Source organism: Candoia aspera, chromosome 2 (genome assembly GCF_035149785.1).
Source record: "Candoia aspera isolate rCanAsp1 chromosome 2, rCanAsp1.hap2, whole genome shotgun sequence".
Classification (NCBI taxonomy): domain Eukaryota; kingdom Metazoa; phylum Chordata; class Lepidosauria; order Squamata; family Boidae; genus Candoia; species Candoia aspera.
Genome location: NC_086154.1, coordinates 155,109,292 through 155,131,453, shown reverse-complemented (window position 1 = coordinate 155,131,453; position 22,162 = coordinate 155,109,292). Strand labels below are relative to the sequence as shown.

The window sequence follows — 22,162 nt, the reverse complement described above, 5'->3', positions numbered from 1 at the left end:
TACATGCAAACGTGTTACCTTGACTGTGTGATTTACGATTGTCGCAGACTGCGGGGGGTGGGAGGCAGGGAGGTGGAGTATTTTCTCAGGAAAAGGGGAGAGGGGAGAACCGAAAAGGAAAATAAGCAGCCTCGGAACTGAACGTACTTTGTGAATTGTGGAACAGAGCTTTCCTTTCGAATTCGTGGCAGCGCGCTCGCGGGGGAGGGGGGGCAACTCAGTCGCCCCACCCAGATTTTGGCTTCTCTGTTTCCCCCTCCCCGTCTACAGGGCGGGACCCAGCGCGGTATGGCAGCGGTCGATTGGCCGAGGCGCAGGGGGGCAATGATCTGTTGGGAGGAGGGGAATGGCCGTCGGATTGGGGTCCCACCTGGGCAGGCTCCGCGTCGCGCGCACTTGTCGCCCCGGCCGAAAGAGCGGCGCCAGGCAGCTGGAGGGAGGTGAGTACCCCGCGCGGACGGAGGCGCGGCGGGACGAGCTACGAGCTGGTCGCCTGAAGCCCCTCCTCTCCCAAAATGCGGATTGGGAGGGGGGAATTGCTTTGAGCAAAAGGCTTCGGTGGCTTGTCAAGTCAACCCGACCGCCAGCTGGCTTGCTACTTCGCAAAGGGCAGGAGGAGCGTCGGCTTTGCGAGGAAGGAAGCTGTGTGGGTAGGTATTACTGTTATGCTTCTGGAGGTCGCGATCCTGACCGGAGGAGGCACCCCGCGTTTCTGGTCTTGGGGAGTAAGCGTGGCGCGTTCGCACCTTCCCTCGCCATAATTTTTGCGGGGAAGGAACCGAGCGCGGTCGCCCTCCTGTTCAGAGCGGAGAAGGTGCTTGTCCATAGCAGGATGCAGCCCGTCGTGTGGTGGCGGTCGCAGCACAAGCACCCTGGGCAGGGTGTTCTGTTCGCACGTGTATGTGTGCCTGCACAAATAATAAGAGTCGAAAAATGGGACACCACAACTTACCCCCAAGTGTTATTGGGGAAATGTGGCCAGACCAAGTCCAGAGAATTTGGGAAAAGGAACTGCAGCCTCAAAGGAAACTTCAGTGCTTAATTGAGGGCATCAAACCTGTTTAACTCAAGGCATAACTGAGCAAAGATAGATGAACTATAGTCTAAAGGTAGGAAGAAGGAATATATTTTAGAGATCTAGCCAAAGCCTCTTTTTAATTTATTTATTATTTTAGGTAAGGTCAGCAAGGGAACAGATGAAAATGAATGGCGCTGCTTCACCACTGGAAAAGCTCATTTGGTCCTGAATTGGATGAAACATTATCATAATGTGAAAAAGTCCCTGCAGCCTGAAAATGTTGAGGCGGCTCCTGGATGAAGCACACCTGCCACATTTGATGTTAAAAATTTATATCCTATAATTGGAAATGGCCATTTGAAACCACCCAAGCTGAATTATGTAACAAATACAATGCATTCATGAAACAGGACCAATAGCTACAATATCAAAGTTAAAATGACCCAGATGTAGTAAGCCATGTTTAAAGACCCTTCAAAAGGTGCGGGGGGCGGGGAGAGTTCCATTGGCAATAGGCCACTGTCTGAAAAGAGGCACATGTGTCAGAACTGTTAACTGCAGGTTAGTGGTTATGGCTGAGCAGAAGATTGTCATTTCCTATGGATGTTCCCTGGAAGGAGGCAAGAGGCAGAAACAGGCCTACCCAGATGGCCTTGGTGAATGGGGCAGAAGTATATGAGAGGGGAAAGACCTATTGCACTGCCTGTTGCTTCAGTCCAAAGTTTCTTTAGACTGAAGGAAGCTGTATAAATGTCTCTGATCTGGATTGTGTAGTTGGGTGAGTCAGTTCCAGTTTAACCTGAAAACATGTCTTACAGCTGTTTCTCTGGGGTAGTGGCTTTGTATAAGGGCTATTGCTTCAGGAATCTGTTCAGCTTCCAGATTGCTGTGTACACATCACAGTAAGTCATGGTTTGAATTTGCATCAAAGAAACAAAAAATATTTTGCACGTTGTGATATATGAATCCAGAGACTGCAGAGTGCTAGCATATTCGGAGGGCCATTAAACAAATCAGGCTGGCTAATGGCTGTGTTTATCCAGCTGCCTTCTCAGCCTCATCCCAGGCCATACCTTAACTGCAAGGTGGGCTTTCCTGAGGTTAAGACTGTTGCCTGAATTTGGAGCAGCCATCATTTCTGATGTGTTCACACAACACACAGAACTACCCAATCACATTTTAGCCTAGTATATTGCACGAATGCATCTTGTGTGGTTAACCATGATTTATATGTGTATACATGTGTGTATCTCAGAAAATTGTATACATTGAGGAAATCATGGGAAATTAACCATGGGTAAATGCTGTGAAATGCCTGTTGCTGTTGCTGCCTGTTGAAATCCTTTCCATCTGTGATGGAAAACTAATCTCTGACAGGCACTATTATATCATTTTAATAATCCCCAATTTTGGTTTATGTTGCCAAAATACTTATTGTAGATCCAAGTCATCTGTAGACTGTTGAAACAGATTGCAACATGTGAATGCTCCCCATATAAACTACATTTCCCTTTCAAACTTACAGTGTTTCCATTTGAATGGGCTAAAGCAAACAAAATTACCCTCTGCCTGAACAAAAATAGTTAATATAATAAAGACTTGATTATATTGCAAGATACTGTGTTTTTCTGATTTGTACTGTGCTTTGGTAAGGATAATACTGATGCATAGGAATATATTTTATGCCTCAGTAAGTTGAACTGTTTGTTTTCTCTTTAATCTGTAAATCTTTTGAATACCCATATCAGTTTAAGAGTATTTGTTTTGTAACAACTGGCCAAATCTAACTGTAAAATTGGACTGAAGCAACAGGCACCTTCGTTCTGCTGGGAGACTGGTGAGTTTCCTTGTGCAGATGGGCCAGGGGTCCAATCCAGCAGGGCACTGCTTATGTTCTTAAATATTCATATTTAATTGTTCTGGTCTAAAACTATAATGTTTCATGTATGAGGGTTGAATGAGAAGTAATGCCTCCAATAGGCAGTGACTGGGCTCCTGTCTTTATAGCCAGGCATCCTGATTGGCCTGACAGGAGCCCAGTCAGTCCCTGCTCAGTTGCCTGTGGTCTGTGTAGCAGACCACTTTGCCTCCGAAGATGCCAGCCACAGTTGCTGGTGAAACATCAGGAAATCTGTTCTCTGGTCCATGGTCACTAATTCCTGAAGCCCAACACTGCCCAACAGGTGCTGGGCATGAAAATCTACACCAGTATAATGCCTCCCATGTTTATAAGTCACCAACAGATGGTAGAATTGACATATTAGAAGCTCTGATGTGTTCTTTAGCATTTGTTCTTTCACTGCAGTTGCTGTGAGAAAAGGTTGTGTTGCTTTTGTTTGCGAAATGGAAGCCTGCAGTGAGTACTCATCAGTGAACTTTAAGCAATGCACCATGATTGCATTTTTGACTGGTGAAGGAGTCCCTCCAGTGGAAATTCACCACTGAATGCAGATCGTTTATGCTGATAACTATGTTGATCTGACTACTGTGCATCTCTGGACCAAAAAATGTAAAGATGGGAAGCTGATTTGTATGATCAAGAACAAAGTGAATGAATGACCTGTGACAGCAGCCTAAAGTTTCACATGAGAAAAATCGATGAATTGATTAAGGACAATCAGCAGATCACCCAAATGGAAATTGCTGTCAAACTTAGCATTTCACAGGAATATGTAGATCAGATTATTGATGTTCTTTTATATTGGAAAGTTTGTGCAAGACGAGTTCCTCACTTGCTGATGGCAAAGATGGAAGCTTCAAGAGTTGAAATTTGTCTGCAATTGTCATGCTACAAGAATGAAGGTGATGAATTTCTTCATGGCATCATGGCAGCTGATGAAAGATAGGCTCATCATTATAACCCAGAAACAAAGTGTCAATCCATGGAATATCATCACATGGCTTTACCCATGGGGGGGGGGGAGTCAGCAGGTAAGGCATTAGTAGGAAAGCTCATGGTCACCTTTTTTTGGAACACAGATGGCATTAATTATATGGATTTCCTTGAACCTGGCACTATCATCAACTCAGAGCACTACACTGAAACTCTCAAAACTTTGAAAGAACAGTTAAGCAGGGTTCTGAAGCACAAAAAGGAAATTTTGCTGCAAAATACCTCACAAGCCACCCAAGAGGCAATTGCGAAATTGGATCTCACAGTCTTAACCCCTTCCACCATGCAGCTCAGACTTGACGCCACGCAGCTTTCGCCTATCCCCCAAATTGAAGAAATCTTTTGTGGGTATCTGTTTGGCTCAAATCAAGAAGCCGAAAGGACCATCAGACCTGGTTGAAGAGACAGAGTGTGAAGTTCTTTAGTGACAGCCTTAAGAAGCTTGTCCATCGTTGGCAGAAGTGCTTAGGGCAGTGTTTCTCACTTGCTGGCTGGGGAATTCTGGAAGTTGAAGTCCACACATCTTCAAGCTGCCAAGGTTGAGAAACACTGGTTTAGGGAATGGTGGTGTTTATGTAGAGAAGGAAATACAGGTAACGAAAGAGCTCATTTCAAGGATTACTTCCCTGTTTGATCTATTAGGATATCCCTATTTAAACTAAAGTTGTGGTGGTAGAGGCACTGCTTTTCATCCAGCCCTCCTCTGCCTGTATCAGTTCAGTTCAGTTCAATTTTATTACGGTCACTGACCAGCACAAGATACAATTCTATAAAGATATACACATTAGCCTTAAAATATGAACCATCTGATTTAAAATAATTTTAAATTTGAATTTACAAGTTCCAATTAAATGTTAAAATACGTTTAGATCACAATGTAAATGAGCCCCTTAATCAAATTTAAAAACAATCTTATTAATTTACATTATCATGACTAATATTCTATCAAATATAACAGACTGACTGACTGACTGGCCCTCTTCTGCCTGTATCAGTGTAGCTTCTCAAGTGGGGTTTTCTTCGGAGCAGTTGTGTATGGAGCTGTCAACGCACTGACGGGATTGGGAGGCTAATTGAAAGATTAAAGCCTTCTCTTGGAGTCATATTCCGGAGGTTCCTGGGTAACAAAGTGCGCGCTCTCTTACTGAACGTGTCTAATGCTGTGAGTGCTCCATGGCTCTGCATCTCCGTCCAAAGAGGTGCAAAGCCTTAGAGCACGAAGGCCAGTCAGGATAGCCATAGTGCTCTAAGGCTTTGCTCCTGGACTTCTCCCAACAGTGCCCCTTATGATCCTTCAGCTAGGGAGCCAAAGGCTTGATCCTGGACCATTACCTTCATGGCATGTACTCTGCCACTCGAAAAGGGGATTTCTTAACTGCGTTCCCATAACCAAGCATCTGCACTCCAGCACGTTCATTCACTCCACTTATTTATATGCTGCCTTTTGAGTAAGAGTCCTTCCAAGGTGCTTGAAACCATAAATTCTGAAACAGTCCTATTACAGTTTCAGATGTTACGAAACCAGTACAGTGACACAGAGAAAATAGATTAAAAAATTTAAACAGCAGCAACAGTGACGGTTTAAACTGCCAAAATAAAAATGAAAAGCAGCAATGGTTTAAACAATACCCTACTAGCACTGTAATTACAGATACACCTTATTTTAGGAGGTGCTGATGTGTCAAGCAGACATTCCCCTATAAATCTTGAAATTTAGTTGTATGGTCAGCTGGAGTTTGTGGCATGCCTGAACATGAGTTGAAAGAGCTTTGGTCTAGCAGAGTCAGATAAAAAAAGAACCCTGCCTGTCTTTTTGTGCACTTCTACATTTTCCCAGTGAGCAAAGATTAGCATTGAAGAGGCAGTTTCCATAGGACAAACATCTCTTCCATCCTGCAGTTCACAGCCTTGCACATGCTTGTTGTGAAAATCCTTGTACCTTGAAATTCCAATATCTCTTAATAGCTGGCTGGCTTCACCTATCTTGCTAAGCCATAATCTAGTTTGTTTTTGGCTGAGTGGGATATGTGAAGCCATCCAGTGTGGTATACATATGAACCAGCCCAGCTCAGGTTCACAAAATCTTGACTTTATGCAAAGTGCAAAGCCAGGCACATCTGCATTGCCCCCAAGAGAGCCACTGAAGGAATGTACATCAGCCGTCACTGTGCAGGAGGAGGCTTGGAGAATCACTGGGTGAGAAGACAAAGGCTGTGCAGCACAGTCAATCCCAGGTTTTGAGGAGGGGGCTCCCCTCTTTGAGTGAACTATCCTGCTCCATGTGGTCCTCACTTAATGGCTGCCCTGTTTAGCAACAGTTCAAAGTTATGATGGTGCTGAAAAAATAACTTTACAACCAGTCCTCACACTTACAACCGTTGCAGCATCCCCGTGGCCACGTGATTGAGATTCGGGCGCTTTGCAGCCAGTGGCCGTTTATGATTGTCACAGCACCCCACGATCACATAATTACCATTTGCGTGCTTCACAGCTGGCTTCCGACAAACAGAGTCAGCAGAGAAGCTGGCAGTAAAATCACAAGTCACGGTCACATGATGTCTTGCTTAATGACCACGTTGCTTAGCAATGGAGTTGCCAGTCCCAATTGTGGTACTTAAGCAAGGAGTACCTGTACTTGGTCCAGTGATTGTTGCCCATTCTATATAAAGAGGAGACTGACAATGATGGCAACGATGACGATGATATGATGATGATTTCCCCTTGTGTCTGTTACAGCTCAGGAGTTCCTAGAAGAGAGGTCCAGGCAGTGGCAGCAAGGGCCAGAGGTTTTCTCCATTGCTAGCCCTCTGGGGAGGAAGGGGTGGAAGTACTCTGCACATTTAGCAAGAGGAAGAAAGATGAAGGGAGCTGGATTAGGCTGAAGGTTTAGAAACACTTAAAAAGATTTACGAACAAAGAATGGGAACAGCATATCTTTTGGTGAGCAGCAGTAATGTACAAGAAGGCAAACTTTAGAATAAATTTCCTAGGAAAACTGTGACTCTTCCCATTGAGTTTTCAAGAAAAGGGTAGGCAAACCCATCATCCACTGACCAGCAGCAAACAGTTGCACAGCTTGGGAGATGTGTTCCTTGTGAGTGGGGCTGTTGTTTTACCCTTGGGAGCTGGGGGTTGTATGCTACGATGTTGCATTTTAATCTTTGTACACTCAGAGTCACCTGCGTGAGATGGGCGGCCATATAAATCATATAAATAAATAGATAAAATGAATTACAGGGTTTTAAAAAATGAATAGACAGATGGATTTAGCTGTATACTCATTTGCAGCAAATAGTAACACTACACATGCACTTACTCTGAAGTAACATTAAGGAAGGAAGGAAGGAAGGAAGGAAGGAAGGAAGGAAGGAAGGAAGGAAGGAAGGCAGTCTTGTAAACCTGCCAGAGTCATGCTCAAGTGAGATGGACAGTGATGAAATCTGAAAAATAAATAAATAAATAAATAAAGGTGATGTCCACAATCCAGCCTGATTGCTGGTGACTTAATGGACATATCCATGGAGTTTTCTTGGCAACAGCACATTGTGTTTTTTGATTTCCTTGTCTGGCCTATAGCCTTGAGATTCCTGAAGGTCTCCCCTTGAAGTACTGAACGAGCCAGGCCCAGTACTGCTCAGCTTCCAAGCCCAGCAAAGTTGACTGGACTTTGTTAAGTAACAACGAATTCAGTGAGAGTAATTCAGAGGTGCAGGTAGGATGCAGCCTTACTCTCTAGCTGTTTTGTTGCACAGTGGCAGCCTTTTGGAATATGAGCTTTGAATGGGTTGCTCCCTGAACGAGGTGGCTGGCTTGTGAATGCAGAGGGGACATTTCTTGTCTGCAGACGGATCTCTGGGCAAAGATCTTGAGAGCACATTGCAAAAACAAGTTTCAGTGTTTAAACTTAATCTGTTGGCATGAAGAGGTGTGTATCTGTGTGGAAACCTTTCCATTGCAGCCCATAAAGGAAAGTCAGAGATCTGTTTCCTCATACTCAGATATGTATGTTGGCATCCAGCCGGCTTCACCTAACACAGAATCATGTATGAACATATATGCATATAATAGGTACCTATAGGAAGCTCTCTGGTATTCAAGCCATTGTGCCATGTTGCTCAACATTGCCTGTGAACTCCACTCAGATACTAATGTTTTATTCACGGAAATCATCATCCCAGAATATTTCATTTTCATGGGGACTGAGATTCCATATCTGATTTTCTGTGAAAAGCTGCAGCTGGTGTCTAGCAGAGTTCCTTCCCCTACTGAGTAAAATGGTAACCACTTCACCCAGAAATAAACTCACTTCCCAGATTTGATTAAGATTAAAATTTGATTAAGATCCTGAATAAAGAAAGCTTTTGGGGTGGGGGGCAGGGTAGAATGAAGACTAGTTTGCATGCAGAAGATCCAAGATTTATCCTGCAGCATCTCTACTTTAAGGAGTAGAGTCCTTGTTCTTTTTTTGCCCACCAAAAAGTTTTAGCCTGCCAGTGAGTTTTGTGCAGCAATCACTTAGCTGTCTCACACCTTTTTCCACCTGAAATGGGTTAGGGTTAGGGTTATTGATTGATGGTTGACAGTTACCTCTGCAAATTTTGTGCCGACCCTATAATCACAACAAGGATGCCACACCAATTGATTATGTCTGTGGTGGGCAAAAACTTTTTGGAAATGGGATTGTGATACTAGTGGTGGGCAAAAAAGAAACAAGAGTCAAATGGTCCATTCTGTTAAATAATTTCCTCCATTTGTTATCTTTCCTCTAATAATAATAAAAAAAAATTTAGAAGGGGCCTCCCTTCTCTTTTTCCATGTCCTTAGTCTTACATAGAACTGGATTCTTCTTTGCAATATGGTGCTGTGCCTATTTTTGCCCATCTTTTGGCTTGTGTAATGGTTTTTATATATTGTTAGTTCTCCCAACCTTCTCCCTTTGGAATTTATTCAGTGTTCTTATATATTTTTTTATACTGTAGGTATTGTCTGCTGTCCCCATGTTTCTTTGTCCTCATTCCTCTCTTCTGAGAGAATCTGATTAATCATACGTTTGCCACCTTCTTGGGGAATTTGACATTCTGGTTGAGGTCCAGCCCAACACTCCCAGATTCTTTTTCAATACTTCTTTTTTTTCCCAGCATCCACTTTTGATCCACCTCCCCTCCCCAATATGACAAAGCTTGTTTTAGGGAGAGTTTTTCCATCATTCAACTATTTTTTTTCTCCTTTTCATTTTATCATTATGATTTTCATTCCTTGATTCTTCTATCTCTTCTCTCTTTTTTTTAAACCTGCGTCCTCTTTTATCTCTACCCTTAGTTCTGAGGCCTTCTGCTGGAGGTAGGTACAGCAACTCTGTTCTCCCTTCCAAACATATGCTTTTGTCTACTTGCAGGTGCTACTGAAACTCAATGGAGGACTTCACCCGCCTGGGCTACTGCATTGTGGCTGGCAGCTTCGTAGCGTTCCAGTTCTCCTTCTCAGCCCTCAGCCCCCAGCTGTCCTTGTCGCTGAGCCCCAGCTACTCCAGCCTTCCTTCAGTCAAGCAGAGTGAATGGAATTCCAGGTAGAGTGTCTGGTGGAAGAGGTTGGACAGATGGCTGTGAGGTCTGCAGTTCTTTCTCATATCCCATGTAGGAACCTCCATGGAACCTGATAGATTATGTACCATACCTGGTGTGTTTTGCACAGAATAATAGCGTGTGCATGTATATTACAAGAGAGAGTTTGTGTGGCTAGTGCTGCAATCATGGAATAACACTTACACGTTCTCCTCTTTAGATGTGTGTCTACTCTCCATGCAGTGATAGTTGGCCTCTTCTGCCTCTACATCCTTTGGTTTGATGATGCTGTAAATGCCAACCCCATCTGGTAAGAAGGAACAGCCTAGTGACTTGCTTACATGCTTCCTGGGGCAAACGTGTAGATCTGGCAACCTGCTCTCCCTGGCGCACGCAAGAGAGAGAGAGAGAGGGAGAGGGAGAGAGAAGAGGAGGTGCCTATGAGCATGACTGGTTTCATTGTGCTGGGAAGCACAAGGACTGTTTTGTGCTGCAGAAGAATAAGCCTTTGTTTTCCTTTGATTTTAGGATGTGAGGGGTGGAAACAGGGTCACTCCAGGCAAGAGGATCTGAACTGGCCCCGGCACTGGGCCTAAAAAGGTGCATACGCTTCTGCCCAAGCCATTTTTTTAAATCTGTTCAATCGTGTCTGATTCTCAGAGACTGCCTGGACAAATCCCTGCAGTTTTTTGGCAAGATTGTTGCAGAAGTGGTTTGCCATTGCCTGCTTCCTAGGGCTGGCAGAGAGTGACTGGCCCAAGGTCACCCAGCTGGCTTTGTGCCTAAGGCAGGACTAGAACTCTTGGTCTCCCAGTTTCTAGTTTGGTGCCTTAACCACTACACCAAACTGGTTCTGGCCCAAACCATAGTCACTCCCTTAATCCCATTCCACCTGTGCTGCACAGAACTATGCCTCCTTTTTCAGTGAATGGGCTGAGCTGATAGGAGGCTCTAAAGCTCAGAAGGCACTGATAATATTACTTTCTTTGTCTATACCATACCTTATATTTCTGTTCTTGCTCCCCAACTCCTGCTTGATACTGCTTGGCCAGCTTCCTTTTGGTTTGGCTTTGCACATGGCATGGCTGACAGTCAAAGCACTCTAGATTCTGAACTCCTCATTCAAGATTTGACTGCAGAAGGCTCACAGACCCAACTTGACTAGAGTAGTTACTTTAAAATAAAGCCTAACGCAGCAGTCAAAGCATATATGTTTGTCTGTGCTCCAGGGTTTAAATCCTAGGACTTTTCCTTTGACCTTTCCAAGTCAATGTATATTTCACCACTCTCTTCAAGGGAGATGCAGCTGAGAGGTTGACATAACGGTTTTCTCAAGCCTGGGAAGCACTGGTTCCTGCTACACTGACTTCATTCCTACCACCTATGACATTTTGCTTACAAGTGTCTGGAAACTTGGCCTTAAATTAAAATGTCATGGAAATATATTAATGCCTCTGCTATCATCTCTTATGAATTACCATTTCTCATGAACATTTTGAATTAAAGACTAATTTTCTACCTTGAAAAAAGAGGTGGGAATTCTAAGGACATTTGAAATAACAGAAACAACAGAACTAACCATAGTTCAGAACCATGTCATTACTAGACATGGGAGCGAAGAAAGACCATGTGTGGTTGGATCCAGGAGAAGGCAAAAACCATCCTGAGTGTTGTTTTGACAGTTCCAAATCCAGTAACTTCACACAAGTTGTTATTGCATTGTTTACAATAATTCTATTTCATCCTCACCAGGATCTTGTGCTCCTGTTTTATATCTGGGGGGTGGGGGGCAAATGGAGCAGAAAAATGAAAGCAATATTGTAGCATTGTGAAATAAACCTTGCAAGTTTTGTATGTGTGTCATGAAGTCACACACACATACAAAAAGCCAGAACTTCCAGTACAATGCTGCAACAGTGCTGGTGTCATTCTGACAAAAGCAGCAAGCTCCTTTGGATGCTGCCGGATATGACATTTTTAGATAGTGTGGTGTGTGTGTGTGTATGAATGAATGTGTGTGTGTGTGTGTGTGTGTGTATGTAAAAAACCAAAATCATACACACAATTACTTTCCATATCGCCCAAAACACTGTTCTGCCTATAAAGTACCAGCTCTTCTTTTCAGAAAATTCTGGATATTTAGTCTCCAAGTGATCCCTACTTACTATTCTTGCATGTATAGAGAAAGACCGAGAGAAAAAATTGTCCGTAACCAGATCTGTAGCGTGTGTAGGCTGCATGGCCAAAGGGTTTGGATTAAGCTCAGTATTAATGTTTTACTTAAGGTCTGTTTAATTACAGACAAATAAGTTGTCATTGTAGCAATATTAAATTCCTGATTTAAATGTTGATTGGAATGCAACACTTAAATCTGACCTTATTCTTGATTTGTAAAATCCCAAGAACTATCTGGAAGTAGGCAGTGTAACAGTTGGTAAAATAAATGAAATTCATTCTCATTGTAAGCAGTGAGAGCAAATTTTAGTCAAAGACACTTCAAATTAAAGATCTTGTGTGCTTTTGAAGGTATTTTGTTTCTAGTTTGTGTTAATCGGGAATGAAAAGAAAAGTTAAGAATGGGCTTCTCTTAATCCCAAATCCATACTTGGGTATAATATTGAGGGCCAACCAAAACAGTGTACCAGTTTTCCATGATTCTTCATCCTGGACTGCTGAGAGTAATTTGACACCAATAATATCTATTACTGATGGATGCATCCAGTTTACCCTCTCCATCCTAAGACAGACCTGGAACTGTAGCCCCCAGGGCTGAAACATTTGGCTTAATTTTGGAACTTACTTCCTTTTTCTGCATGCCTTGCTTTTTCTAATCCCTTGCTTAATGACAGATTTTGGAGACTTGATTATTCTTTTGTGCCATTTTGCCATCACACCATTATGGCTCCCCCATGCCCCATGGTCCAACATAACCCGTTTTTTTTTTCTTTTATTCATTTGGTAGTACTGTATAGAGAATGCCATTATTAACATTTGTTTTCATTTCCTGCTACAAGGCACCAGAATTAGAGTAGCCACAAAGATATACATAAATTCTTTAAAAAGTATGCAAAATGCATAAGTATTGCATGAATAAAAAAAAGGAAGAGCTAGTAAAGTAAGTATCTGGTCATTTTCTCATTAATGTTTTGTAGTGTCTTACAGCATCATCCAACCATGGCCGCATCAGTTTAACATTGAAAAATATTGCCTCAGTGCTAGGCTGGTTGATGCTAGAAGTCATTTTTAAGGTCATTTCCACCCTAGCCAACTCTGAATGGCTAGGGTGGAAATGATCTTAAAAAGTCCTCTCCATAATGCCATATGATGTTGCCTGCAAGGCTGGAGGGTGGGGAGAAACGGGCATCTAATGAATCAGAAATGGGGTTCCCGTCTCAGTGCCAGAGCTTTGCCTTTTGACATTGTCCTTGTTCATTCATTCTTGCAGGGGAGATCCTTGGTTGGTCAAACTGAATGTAGCTGTCACCTGTGGCTACTTGCTCTATGGTAAGCACCACACCACTGTGTTTCACCAGGTAGGCTAGAGGGTTCAAGGCAGCTTTCAGATTTGCTGGGAAGACTTTCCTTGCCACAGTAATCCTGACACACACCCATCATCTTTCTTTGGTATATGCTTTTCTTTTCCCTGTCTCCCTCTCAGCCAGTGCCCCCAGGAATGCCTCCAAATGAGACCCATTACAGCATGCTGACAATGAATTCTTCCACTAAAACATTTCCAGTGGCTTGTATCCAAAAGAATTAAGTAAAAGCAAAACTGCCAGGAGTGCATGGCTCCCTCCTCTTCTTTGGTCATGGTGCGGTGAGACGTAGGACTCCTTAGAAGGGAGAAAACTTTGCAGTAACTGAGGCCAGTTGACATGTAGAAAAGCAGGGTACAAAAATGGATGTCTAGTCAGCTTGCTTGGTGGTTGCATTTTATCGTTGCACTTTTGTTTTCAATAATTTTGCCACATGCTGCTTTGAACTACTTTCAACTTGGCACTTGGGAAATGCCACGTTTTCAAGTGGGATCAAGATGTCTAAATCAACATGAACCCAGGTACAACTGCCCCGTGATGTGCTCAGATGTTGTATGCCTGTCTTTCCCCTGTCTTCCTCTCAGCCAATGCCTCTGGGAATATCTCCTAATGTGACCCATGATAGGAAATGTACACTGGACATTTTCCTGCAAGTGGGTTGACTTTGACCATTAGAGAGGAGCAACTGGATTTAGACCCAGAAGAGCTGGGTTCAGTATCCCATTTCTTAATTGATTTTATTTTACACACCTTTCCATCCATCGCTACAGTTTTTAAAAATACATAAATACAGTTTACAGATCACAAGAAAGTAAATAAACAAATAAACAAAACAATCGAAAGTTGGTCATGTAGAAGGTATGACAAAATAAGTCAGTTTTTATTTGATATTTGCAAGGGGGGTTAGTGCCAAATAGAAGAATTTCAAGTATAAATATCCTGCAGATTAGAAGGGCCACATAAATAATACATGAACCCTGATGAAAAAATAATTATTAATCCCTCTGTTCTACAATGTTTGCACACATGCCTGCTGTCTTCAGACATTCACGCTGATGGCACTAAGGCCAGCCATTAATCTCCACACCCTTTTCAGGCCATATGAGGTACTTTGCCACCCACCCACCCACCCACCCCACTTCTAGGAGGAAAAAGCAGTTGAAATATTGGCTGCGGCACTTGTGCCCTGATAGGTCACTTTGTCATTGAAATTGGGCAGGACTTCCCAGGTTTTCAACTCAACTCTTGCCTCCTAGTCCTAAAGAGACTGCTAGGGCAGCAAGCTCTATGGCAGCCTTTCTCAACCTTTTGAGGAACCCTTGAAATATTTTTCAGGCTTTGGGGAACCCCCACACATTCAGGCTCAAATATAAGCCAGAAATTACAAAATTATTCATTTCATGTGTAGGTCTGCATATATGCATCAACAGCCTTCTTAAACTAAAAATAAAGAATGAAACATACCTCTTTAATGTGAAGTTGCCCAAATTTGAAATAATTTTTTAAATAAATCTCCCAGGGAACCCCTAGTGACCTCTCGCGGAACCCCAGCGTTCCACGGAACCTGGCTAAGAAACCCTGTTCTATGGTATGTATGTGTGGAGTGTATGAATATGGGGGTGGGGTTACTATCAAAAGAGAGTGAGCACCAGTGTAGGTGATATTCACTTAATTACCTATCAAACAGGATTTTAAAAAATGAATCCAGTTCGTCTCCAGGGAATATCTGATTCTCGTAAAAATGGGACCAGGGCCGGGAGAACGCATCCTGTTCAGCATTCCATGTTTTCGATGCCCAAGAAGGCTGGCACAGGTTGCAGGGCTAACTTTTAACTACTTTGGGAGCAGACTATGAGGTGGACATTGGTTTGTACAAAGGGCTTTTCCCCCCAGCATTTGCCCTGAGGAATTACTTTCTTGTCAAGCCTTTCCCTCAGCCTTTGTTTTCTCATTCAGTCTTGGCTTGGGTTACTCTATTGTCCAGCTGACACCCCAGCTGCCTTCCAGGGGCTCTTCTTTGCTGTGATCTTCTGAGGTTGGTTTTGACTGGATCCTCTGAGTGAGGTTTTGATCTCACATGTTCAATCAGCTGATGAGATCTACTTACACAGCAGGGACTCTCTGTGTTAAAGCAAATTTTGTTACAATTCTTTTTCCCCTTCTCCTCTACGTTTGGTAGGAACAGAGAAGATGGTTTGCTAAATCAAGGTTTGACCAAATGTTTTGTTTGTGGAAGTTTAACTAGTTGAAATTATTTGCTCAGAGGAATTTGTGGAATGCTGAGTTCTTGCTGAGTCAAGGTCTCTTAAGGAAAGGATTGGGGCCTGTGTACGATGTTTGCCAGTGTGGGGGCTTTTTGTATGCAGGATATTGGTTGAGTTGTTCATGAATGAATAGATGATCTCAGCGCTCGGTGTTTGCCATGCACCTGTGCTGCTAACAGCAGCATTTAAAAAAAAGAAATTAGGAGCCAAATTTTTATATCCACACTTGGAAAAGCCTCAACTGCTAAATTCCTGCCGGTAGCACAGCTGTTAAAGTAAAAGAAGCAAGGCCATAGAGGAAAAAGAGATCACCTTACCCTTGTGTTTCCTTTCTTATATACGAAACTATTTTCTGTTTATTTCCTAGTAAATCCTGCTTGTATATGTCTATGTGTTTGCTCTGAATTCTAGATCTGTTGCTGCTACTGCGCTACTGGAAGACGTTGGGGGATTCTCTTTTCGTCTGCCACCACTTGGCGGCGCTATACGCTTATGGATATGTCTTGGTTAGTTCCAGAGTTCTTTAGCTTTTCTGACGGGGGCGGTTGGTTGCGGGGAGGGCTTTATTCTTCATCCTTTTAAAATAAGCTGTGCTTCTTCAAACTGCTTCAGTGCATTCTACTTCTGCAGCTATCCATCACCTCAGCACCCTCCAATCCAACCTCCATGAGCAAACATTTTCTGACATTTGCCACCTGCTCCCTCCCAGTCACCTGAAGGGTGAGACGTTTAACTTCTGTATGTCAATTTAATTTCACAAGCCCCAGACCTGCAAAAAGGAGACCAGATGCAGAGCAATCCTAAGAATGAAGGGACCTAGGTTTGTTATAGAACTGAGATGTAAAGAACAGCTAGATGATGATAAATGCTGACTCTTTGCTGCCATCTGGTGGTCGCCTGGCTTTGTGTTGTCCTCATTCAGAAGACGCTTAAGGGGGACCTTTGGACTTTTAGAGGAGAGGATGTTAGAAGTTCTGAATTTCTGAGGTTATGCAGTTTAAGGCCATGTTCATGTTACAAGGTTCCCTACCAGAAATGTGAGATGTCTGACTTCCTTTAAAACTACATTCATTCATGCTTCTAAGATGCAGCAGGCAGAAAATGTTGCTTCTGGAATCTGCTCCACTGATACATTTTGTGGTCCAGAGGGAATTCCCTGTTTATTAGTAATAAAATGGCATAATAGACACCTAGATCTGAGACATGATTTATTCCAAAAATAAAACCTACCCTAGGTTAATATTTATTTTAGGGCAAAAGCTGTTCCAAGGTGAGTCACAAAGATAAATATGGCTTATAATAAATATTTATGGTGGTCTGTGACAGTAATAAAGATTTGATTTGATATAATACATATTAGGAATAAAATATGAATGAATGAACCCAGCATTTAAACCTCCCTATGCCAATTTTAAAAAATCAGACATCACTTCAGAGTAATCATATAATGTATAAAGCCAAGTCAGGGAAAAGGTTGATTTAATAATTATATTGCCAGGCTATGCCAAAACCTAGGAGCTATTGACCTGGTGCACCACATCACACTTGGGTGTGGAACCCCTAGGGGAAATGTTCTCTCTCCTTGGTGATAGAAGCTTGCATTTTCTGCTGGAAAAGAAATTTGGCACAAGTTAAAAACTGTCCCCACATCGGTCATATAGTTTGGATCAACTATGTTGAGCCCAAATGTTAAGTCAGTATAGCAGAAATTATAACAGTTTCCTGAAATCCTCTTTGATTTCATGAAAGAAAAGAAAGAGCACAGGTGGCTTTGTGAGTCTATCATACAATCAAAACTGATTGAGGCTAAGAACTTGCCTTCCCAATCTCCAGTTGTCTCCAATAATCTCAGAACACACATTTGAAGTTACGGGGTGTGTGTGTGTGTAGTCAAACCAATTAAAATGAAGAAAGAAAAATAGCATATATAAACAGACAAAATAATGTAATATTGAAATTTACATTTAACAAGGAAAAGAAGAAAAGGAATTTTAAAATATATTTCATGTATAAAACCAACAAATTAACCCAATTGCTCAAATGTCCCTTTTATGGGAAGGGAAGGGAAGGGAAAGGAAAGGAAAGGAAAGGAAAGGAAAGGAAAGGAAAGGAAAGGAAAGGAAAGGAGATTCATGCTGACATACTTATCAGCAGTCCTCTACTGTGAATCAGGTGTAGATTTATTCTTATATAGTAATTCCATGCATGAGAGATCCACAGTTCTTGATCTCCTGATAAATTCTGAAAGCTGGGGATCTACCAAGCAGAATGTATGTATCCTTTACTAGCAATGATCGATCTAAAGTCATTTTAAAAATCCTGTGAATTTCAGCCCAAAACGTGTAACAGTAGGGCAAGTCCAGAGCACTTGAATTAGTGTTCCAATTTCTAAATTGCCTCTCCGACAGCAAGGTGATTGCATCCCCTTCTTATTTAACATTTTCTGAGGTGGAACCTCCGAATAGTTCAGTCATCTCATTCCCACTTTAAGATCAAATGAAGTAATGTCACACACTTTAAGGTTATGTTCTACTAGTTTACTCATACAGAATATTCGTGCTTATTATTCAGTAGTTTGCTAAATAAAGTCAAGTTTCATAAACTTCCTTCAGTTTCTTGTAAAAGTGGATAAATGATTTAGGACTCAAAACTGTTTCCTACAAAACCCCTAACAACCATGGAACTTAAGAGGGAGCAATGGCATCAGACTAAACAGCTCAAACAAGTGCTTAAGTTGAATAAACTGCCAATAAACATACTTCCAAATATTTGATAAACCACATTCTGATTTAAGTCAGACAAAAGTTTTAAAAACAGCTGTGCTGAGAAATAAGTTTATTTATCGGCTGTTTTTCAATTGGAAGTGCCCATCATTTCATGGTGAAAGGATCCCTGCTATGTCTGCAGCCTAAACTTCTCTGAATATACTTCGTGGCATTAAATGGTGATATTGAAACTGATCCCTGAACCAAGAAGGAACATTTGAGTGGCAGCTACGTGTCTGGCTGCGTCAGTCATTTTGCTTTTCTTCCTTGCTGGGAGAAGGGGAGATTTGAGATCTCTGCTCAGCACTTTAAAGATTCACTGAGAAAGGCAAGACCTTTGGGATGGCCATGGGATGGTAAAACCAGAATCTGAGATATTTCTTTCTGTTGTTGTAGAGCCGTGGGGTGCTTCCCTATTTTGCCAACTTCCGTCTCCTTTCGGAACTCTCCACACCCTTTGTGAATCTGCGGTGAGTTTGGTGATATCAGAAACGACATGTGTGGATTTAGAAGCTTGCCCAAGAACATGTGCCAGCTTCTTCATAAAGGGGCCCTTGGTCTCTGTCCTAAGGAGGAACATGGAGGAAGGAGAGGAATAGCAATCGTCCATACCCCTTCCCCACTAAAGCCGCAGGGCTGAACTCAAGAATCAGCACCTCAGGCCTGCTGCATGCTCATGTCTAACCTTTTTACTTACTGGTATAATCCTGAGGGTGAGTTTTATGCTGTTGCTGTACTGGAGGCAGTGGAGAATCTGGATGGACTGACACACAGTTGTTTTCTTTTATTTTGTGTTGCCTCAGGTGGTTCCTTGATGCAGCTGGCTGGCCACGTACTTCAAGGCTTGTTTTGGCCAATGGCTTGGTCATGATGGTGGTGTTCTTTCTGGTGCGCATTGCTGTCATCCCCAGCTATTATATGCAGGTGTGCTCTTGGTACGGAACTCCTGAATATGAGCATCTGGGCTTGGGTGTTCAGCTGGCCTGGATTGGGCCAAGCATTGCTTTGGAAATGCTCAATTTGGTCTGGATGTACCGCATCATCCGTGGCTTCTGCCGAGCATTCTGCTGGCCGAAGACCTACAAGGCGGCATGAAGATAGAAAAGTGGTGGGACTTGACCTGGAACACCAAGTTCTGCTGGACAAAGCTGGATTTCCTCTTCCAATTCCCTTAGAAGCCAGTAGCCCTGGGAACAGCTCCTGACTATGTCCTTGGAGAAAGAACTCTAGATTCATAAAATGGGAGCATTTAGTTTTCCATACCATCAAAGAAAGGTCTTGGCCAAATTGACCAGAATCAGCAGTTTGGTTCTGGAGAATGACCCTCGTCCATCTTCTAGTGATGGAGCTATAGAAACACCTCACAGGGCTGGAGATAGGCAGTTTTAAAATGGGGGCATACTGGCCTAGGGATTCCTTTGGCACATATGGGAATGCTTGAGTGGTACAGCTGTCCGCAGTTTCCTCGTTTGGGGGACTCTGCTGACACCACACAGGGCTTTTGAATGGAAATTCATGTAGCTTCAGGTAGCTAAACAGGTGGCATTTCTAATACTTCAGGAATTTTATCCCTTTCAACTGTCAGTCTGTCCATGATGACGATCAGGTACTGCTGCCACCTAGGAAGAAAAGTCTGCCTCTGGGGGAAGAAGAGGTGGGAAATATATCGGGAAGTTGTGTTCCTTTGACTGCCAGTTTGCTAGGGGCTTCTGGGCCATGTTTAGCAGTAAAGTGGAAGGAAAAGACTGAAAGAAAGTGGGAGGGATGAGGGAAGAAATAGTGCCCAGTTATGACTGCAAACAGTGGGATTACCATGACCCAGTGGCAGGATTTCAGGACCTTGGCCAGGAGGACAGCAGTACTGTAAATAGCATCCTTGTTCTACTAAATCAATTGAAACTTGGCATTCCATTGAAGAACTTGCTTATACAAGAGCCGTTAAACTTCTAAAGGCATGAAAACAACAGTTTTAACAAAGTTAGAAGCAAGGCACACTTGCCTCTGCTCAGTGGTTATCATAACGCAAAACTAAAGTGACAGCTGGTGCCTCTGGAAGTGCCAGGAATACAGTTCCCAAAATTCCCATCCACTATGACTGTACCCCCTTTTCACTCTGGTTTCATCCCTCCTTGTGGTTGCAGTTCTTATGTAGGACAATCACATCTTCCCAGCTATAGTTTACAGTGAAAGTTTCTTCACTTCCAAATGTATGCATCAGTTGTAACTGTGAATGCAGCCATGTGGAAAGGTATACAGTAGGTATTACCACACTAGGCAGTTTCCTGAACTTGTTGTTTTATTTCATTGTTCTCTAGCTGGTGCAAGATTCCCCCTCCCCTAGAGCAGTGCTTCTTGCTTTCCCCTCCATGTTTCTATGCCCTTTCTCCTTCTGTTATAATATAGTTGCTTTTCATCCTGATACATGAAAAGACAGCCACCAATACAGAGACAGGATACCATGATGTTGGCTTTGTATTGGATTTGGCAAAAGTGTAATGGTAAGATATGGCATATTTTAGTAATAGAATTCAATGATCAATTTTGAAATCTGTGAATTCCAATAAATGTCAGGGACAGGGGACTTGTTGGAATTTAGGTAGCATCAACATGAGCCTAGAAGATCACCAGCATTGTAGAAAATTCCACAAACCTACTAATGCCTCATGTGCTGTTGCAGAACATCATATTCCACTGGTGTGCAAAGGATATGCTCATGTGTTGCATGGATAGCCATTACTAGTTTTTGAGAAAGATAGGTCTTGTCTAGCTAAAGTCATCCTTAATATCAACAGCATTTAAAGAAAAGGTACACTGTTCTGTAATAGGTGGTAGGAAGATTTGAGTTGAATCCATTAGTCACAGTACAAAGGGCTGTGACTAATGGATTCAACTCAAATCTTTGTACCACCTTTTTTTGTTTAAAGTATATTGATAGAAGGGGAGGTAGCTATTTGTGAAAAACAGCTGTGCTGTGATTGGTGGATAGTTTCCCATCAGCTGATGGTATTTAGCAAGGGGAGGGCAGGAAGACCAGAGGGTTTAACCAACAGCTTTGCTTAATATGCCCTGCACCCCTGGAATCAGGATACCACCATAGCGTGTCAATGCTATAGAGGCAGAATATGGATCAACAGAAAACCTTATGGTTGCATCATTTTTGCCAGCTCAGGGATGAGCGGATAGTAAAGTTCAGTCAAACCATGAGGAAAGACCCTAGATTCAGACACCATGAGATGCTTGCTTAACCTGTTGGTTTAAAAGTTGTGTTCAATGGGTTGGGAGACACTTTGGCTTAATATGTAGTGTGAGCATAGTCAATGAGAGATTTACATACTCAAGCCATTGCTGAAAGAGTCTTGATTATGGAGCTCTAGAACCACTTGACTTCAATTGCATGGCATCCCTGGAACCATATTTGGCTTTACTGAATGCAGTTTTTCCTCAGATTTTAGATTGCTCAATATTCCATACTCCCTCCAGTACAGAATGTTGATTCTTTTTTTGTGATGAAAGCCTTTGACTACTCATTCTTAAAACTACCTTACTTAGATACCAGATCATTATAACTTCTTAGCCCTTGGGTTAAATCCAAGCATATTATACAGGTCTATCCTCCCTTCAGAGCTAAAATCTCCAGAAGACTTGCCTCCACATGGCCCATTGACCTCCCAGTTGGTTTCACTGAGGTCTGCACAGGAGAATTTCCTGATGGATTGGGCTCCACGGGGAGTCTGAGCAAAACAAAACTGACTCCAGGTGCTAAACGCCTTAAATTGTTTGAATAAAAATGTGAGTGCTCTAGGATTATTTCTTAAATTTATATAAAAGTATTTGGTGCTAGAAGATTGAGCTGTGATCTTAAAGAGAAGCTGAAGAGCTTTGTTTCTAAATATGTGCCTTAAAGCAACTTTGCCGAGCGGTCAATGTTAGCCTAAAATAGACTGCCTCATCTTGTCATCCAATTGTGTTTGGACTGGAATTCCCAGAATCCCCAGCAGCATGGCAAGCAAACAAAGAAACAGACAAACAAAAACCACACGCTGCTTGACATTTTTGGAGTTGTAGTCTCAATATGTTGGGAGGCTATCAAGTAGAGAAGGCTATCCTAAAAACCTGAAAAGCCCT

The 22,162-nt window shown here is 42.5% G+C and overlaps 1 protein-coding gene across 3 annotated transcripts; it reads left to right on the top strand.

Annotated features, from left to right (window-relative positions):
* Positions 1-84: 84 nt before the first annotated feature.
* LOC134490997 (TLC domain-containing protein 4-B-like) lies at positions 85-20,872 on the top strand. Of its 3 annotated transcripts, none has more exons than XM_063294416.1 (7): positions 85-440; positions 9,307-9,477; positions 9,693-9,782; positions 12,918-12,976; positions 15,684-15,778; positions 18,434-18,507; positions 18,841-20,872. In XM_063294416.1, exons 2-7 carry the CDS (start codon positions 9,323-9,325, stop codon positions 19,130-19,132), a joined length of 765 nt encoding a protein of 254 aa, XP_063150486.1. In that variant the 5' UTR covers positions 85-440; positions 9,307-9,322; the 3' UTR covers positions 19,133-20,872. The 3 variants fall into 3 exon arrangements, with proteins under 3 accessions (XP_063150486.1, XP_063150488.1, XP_063150485.1); XM_063294418.1 differs by having other exon boundaries at positions 85-650; XM_063294415.1 differs by lacking the exon at positions 85-440 and adding an exon at positions 7,387-7,623.
* The last annotated feature ends 1,290 nt before the right edge of the window (positions 20,873-22,162 follow it).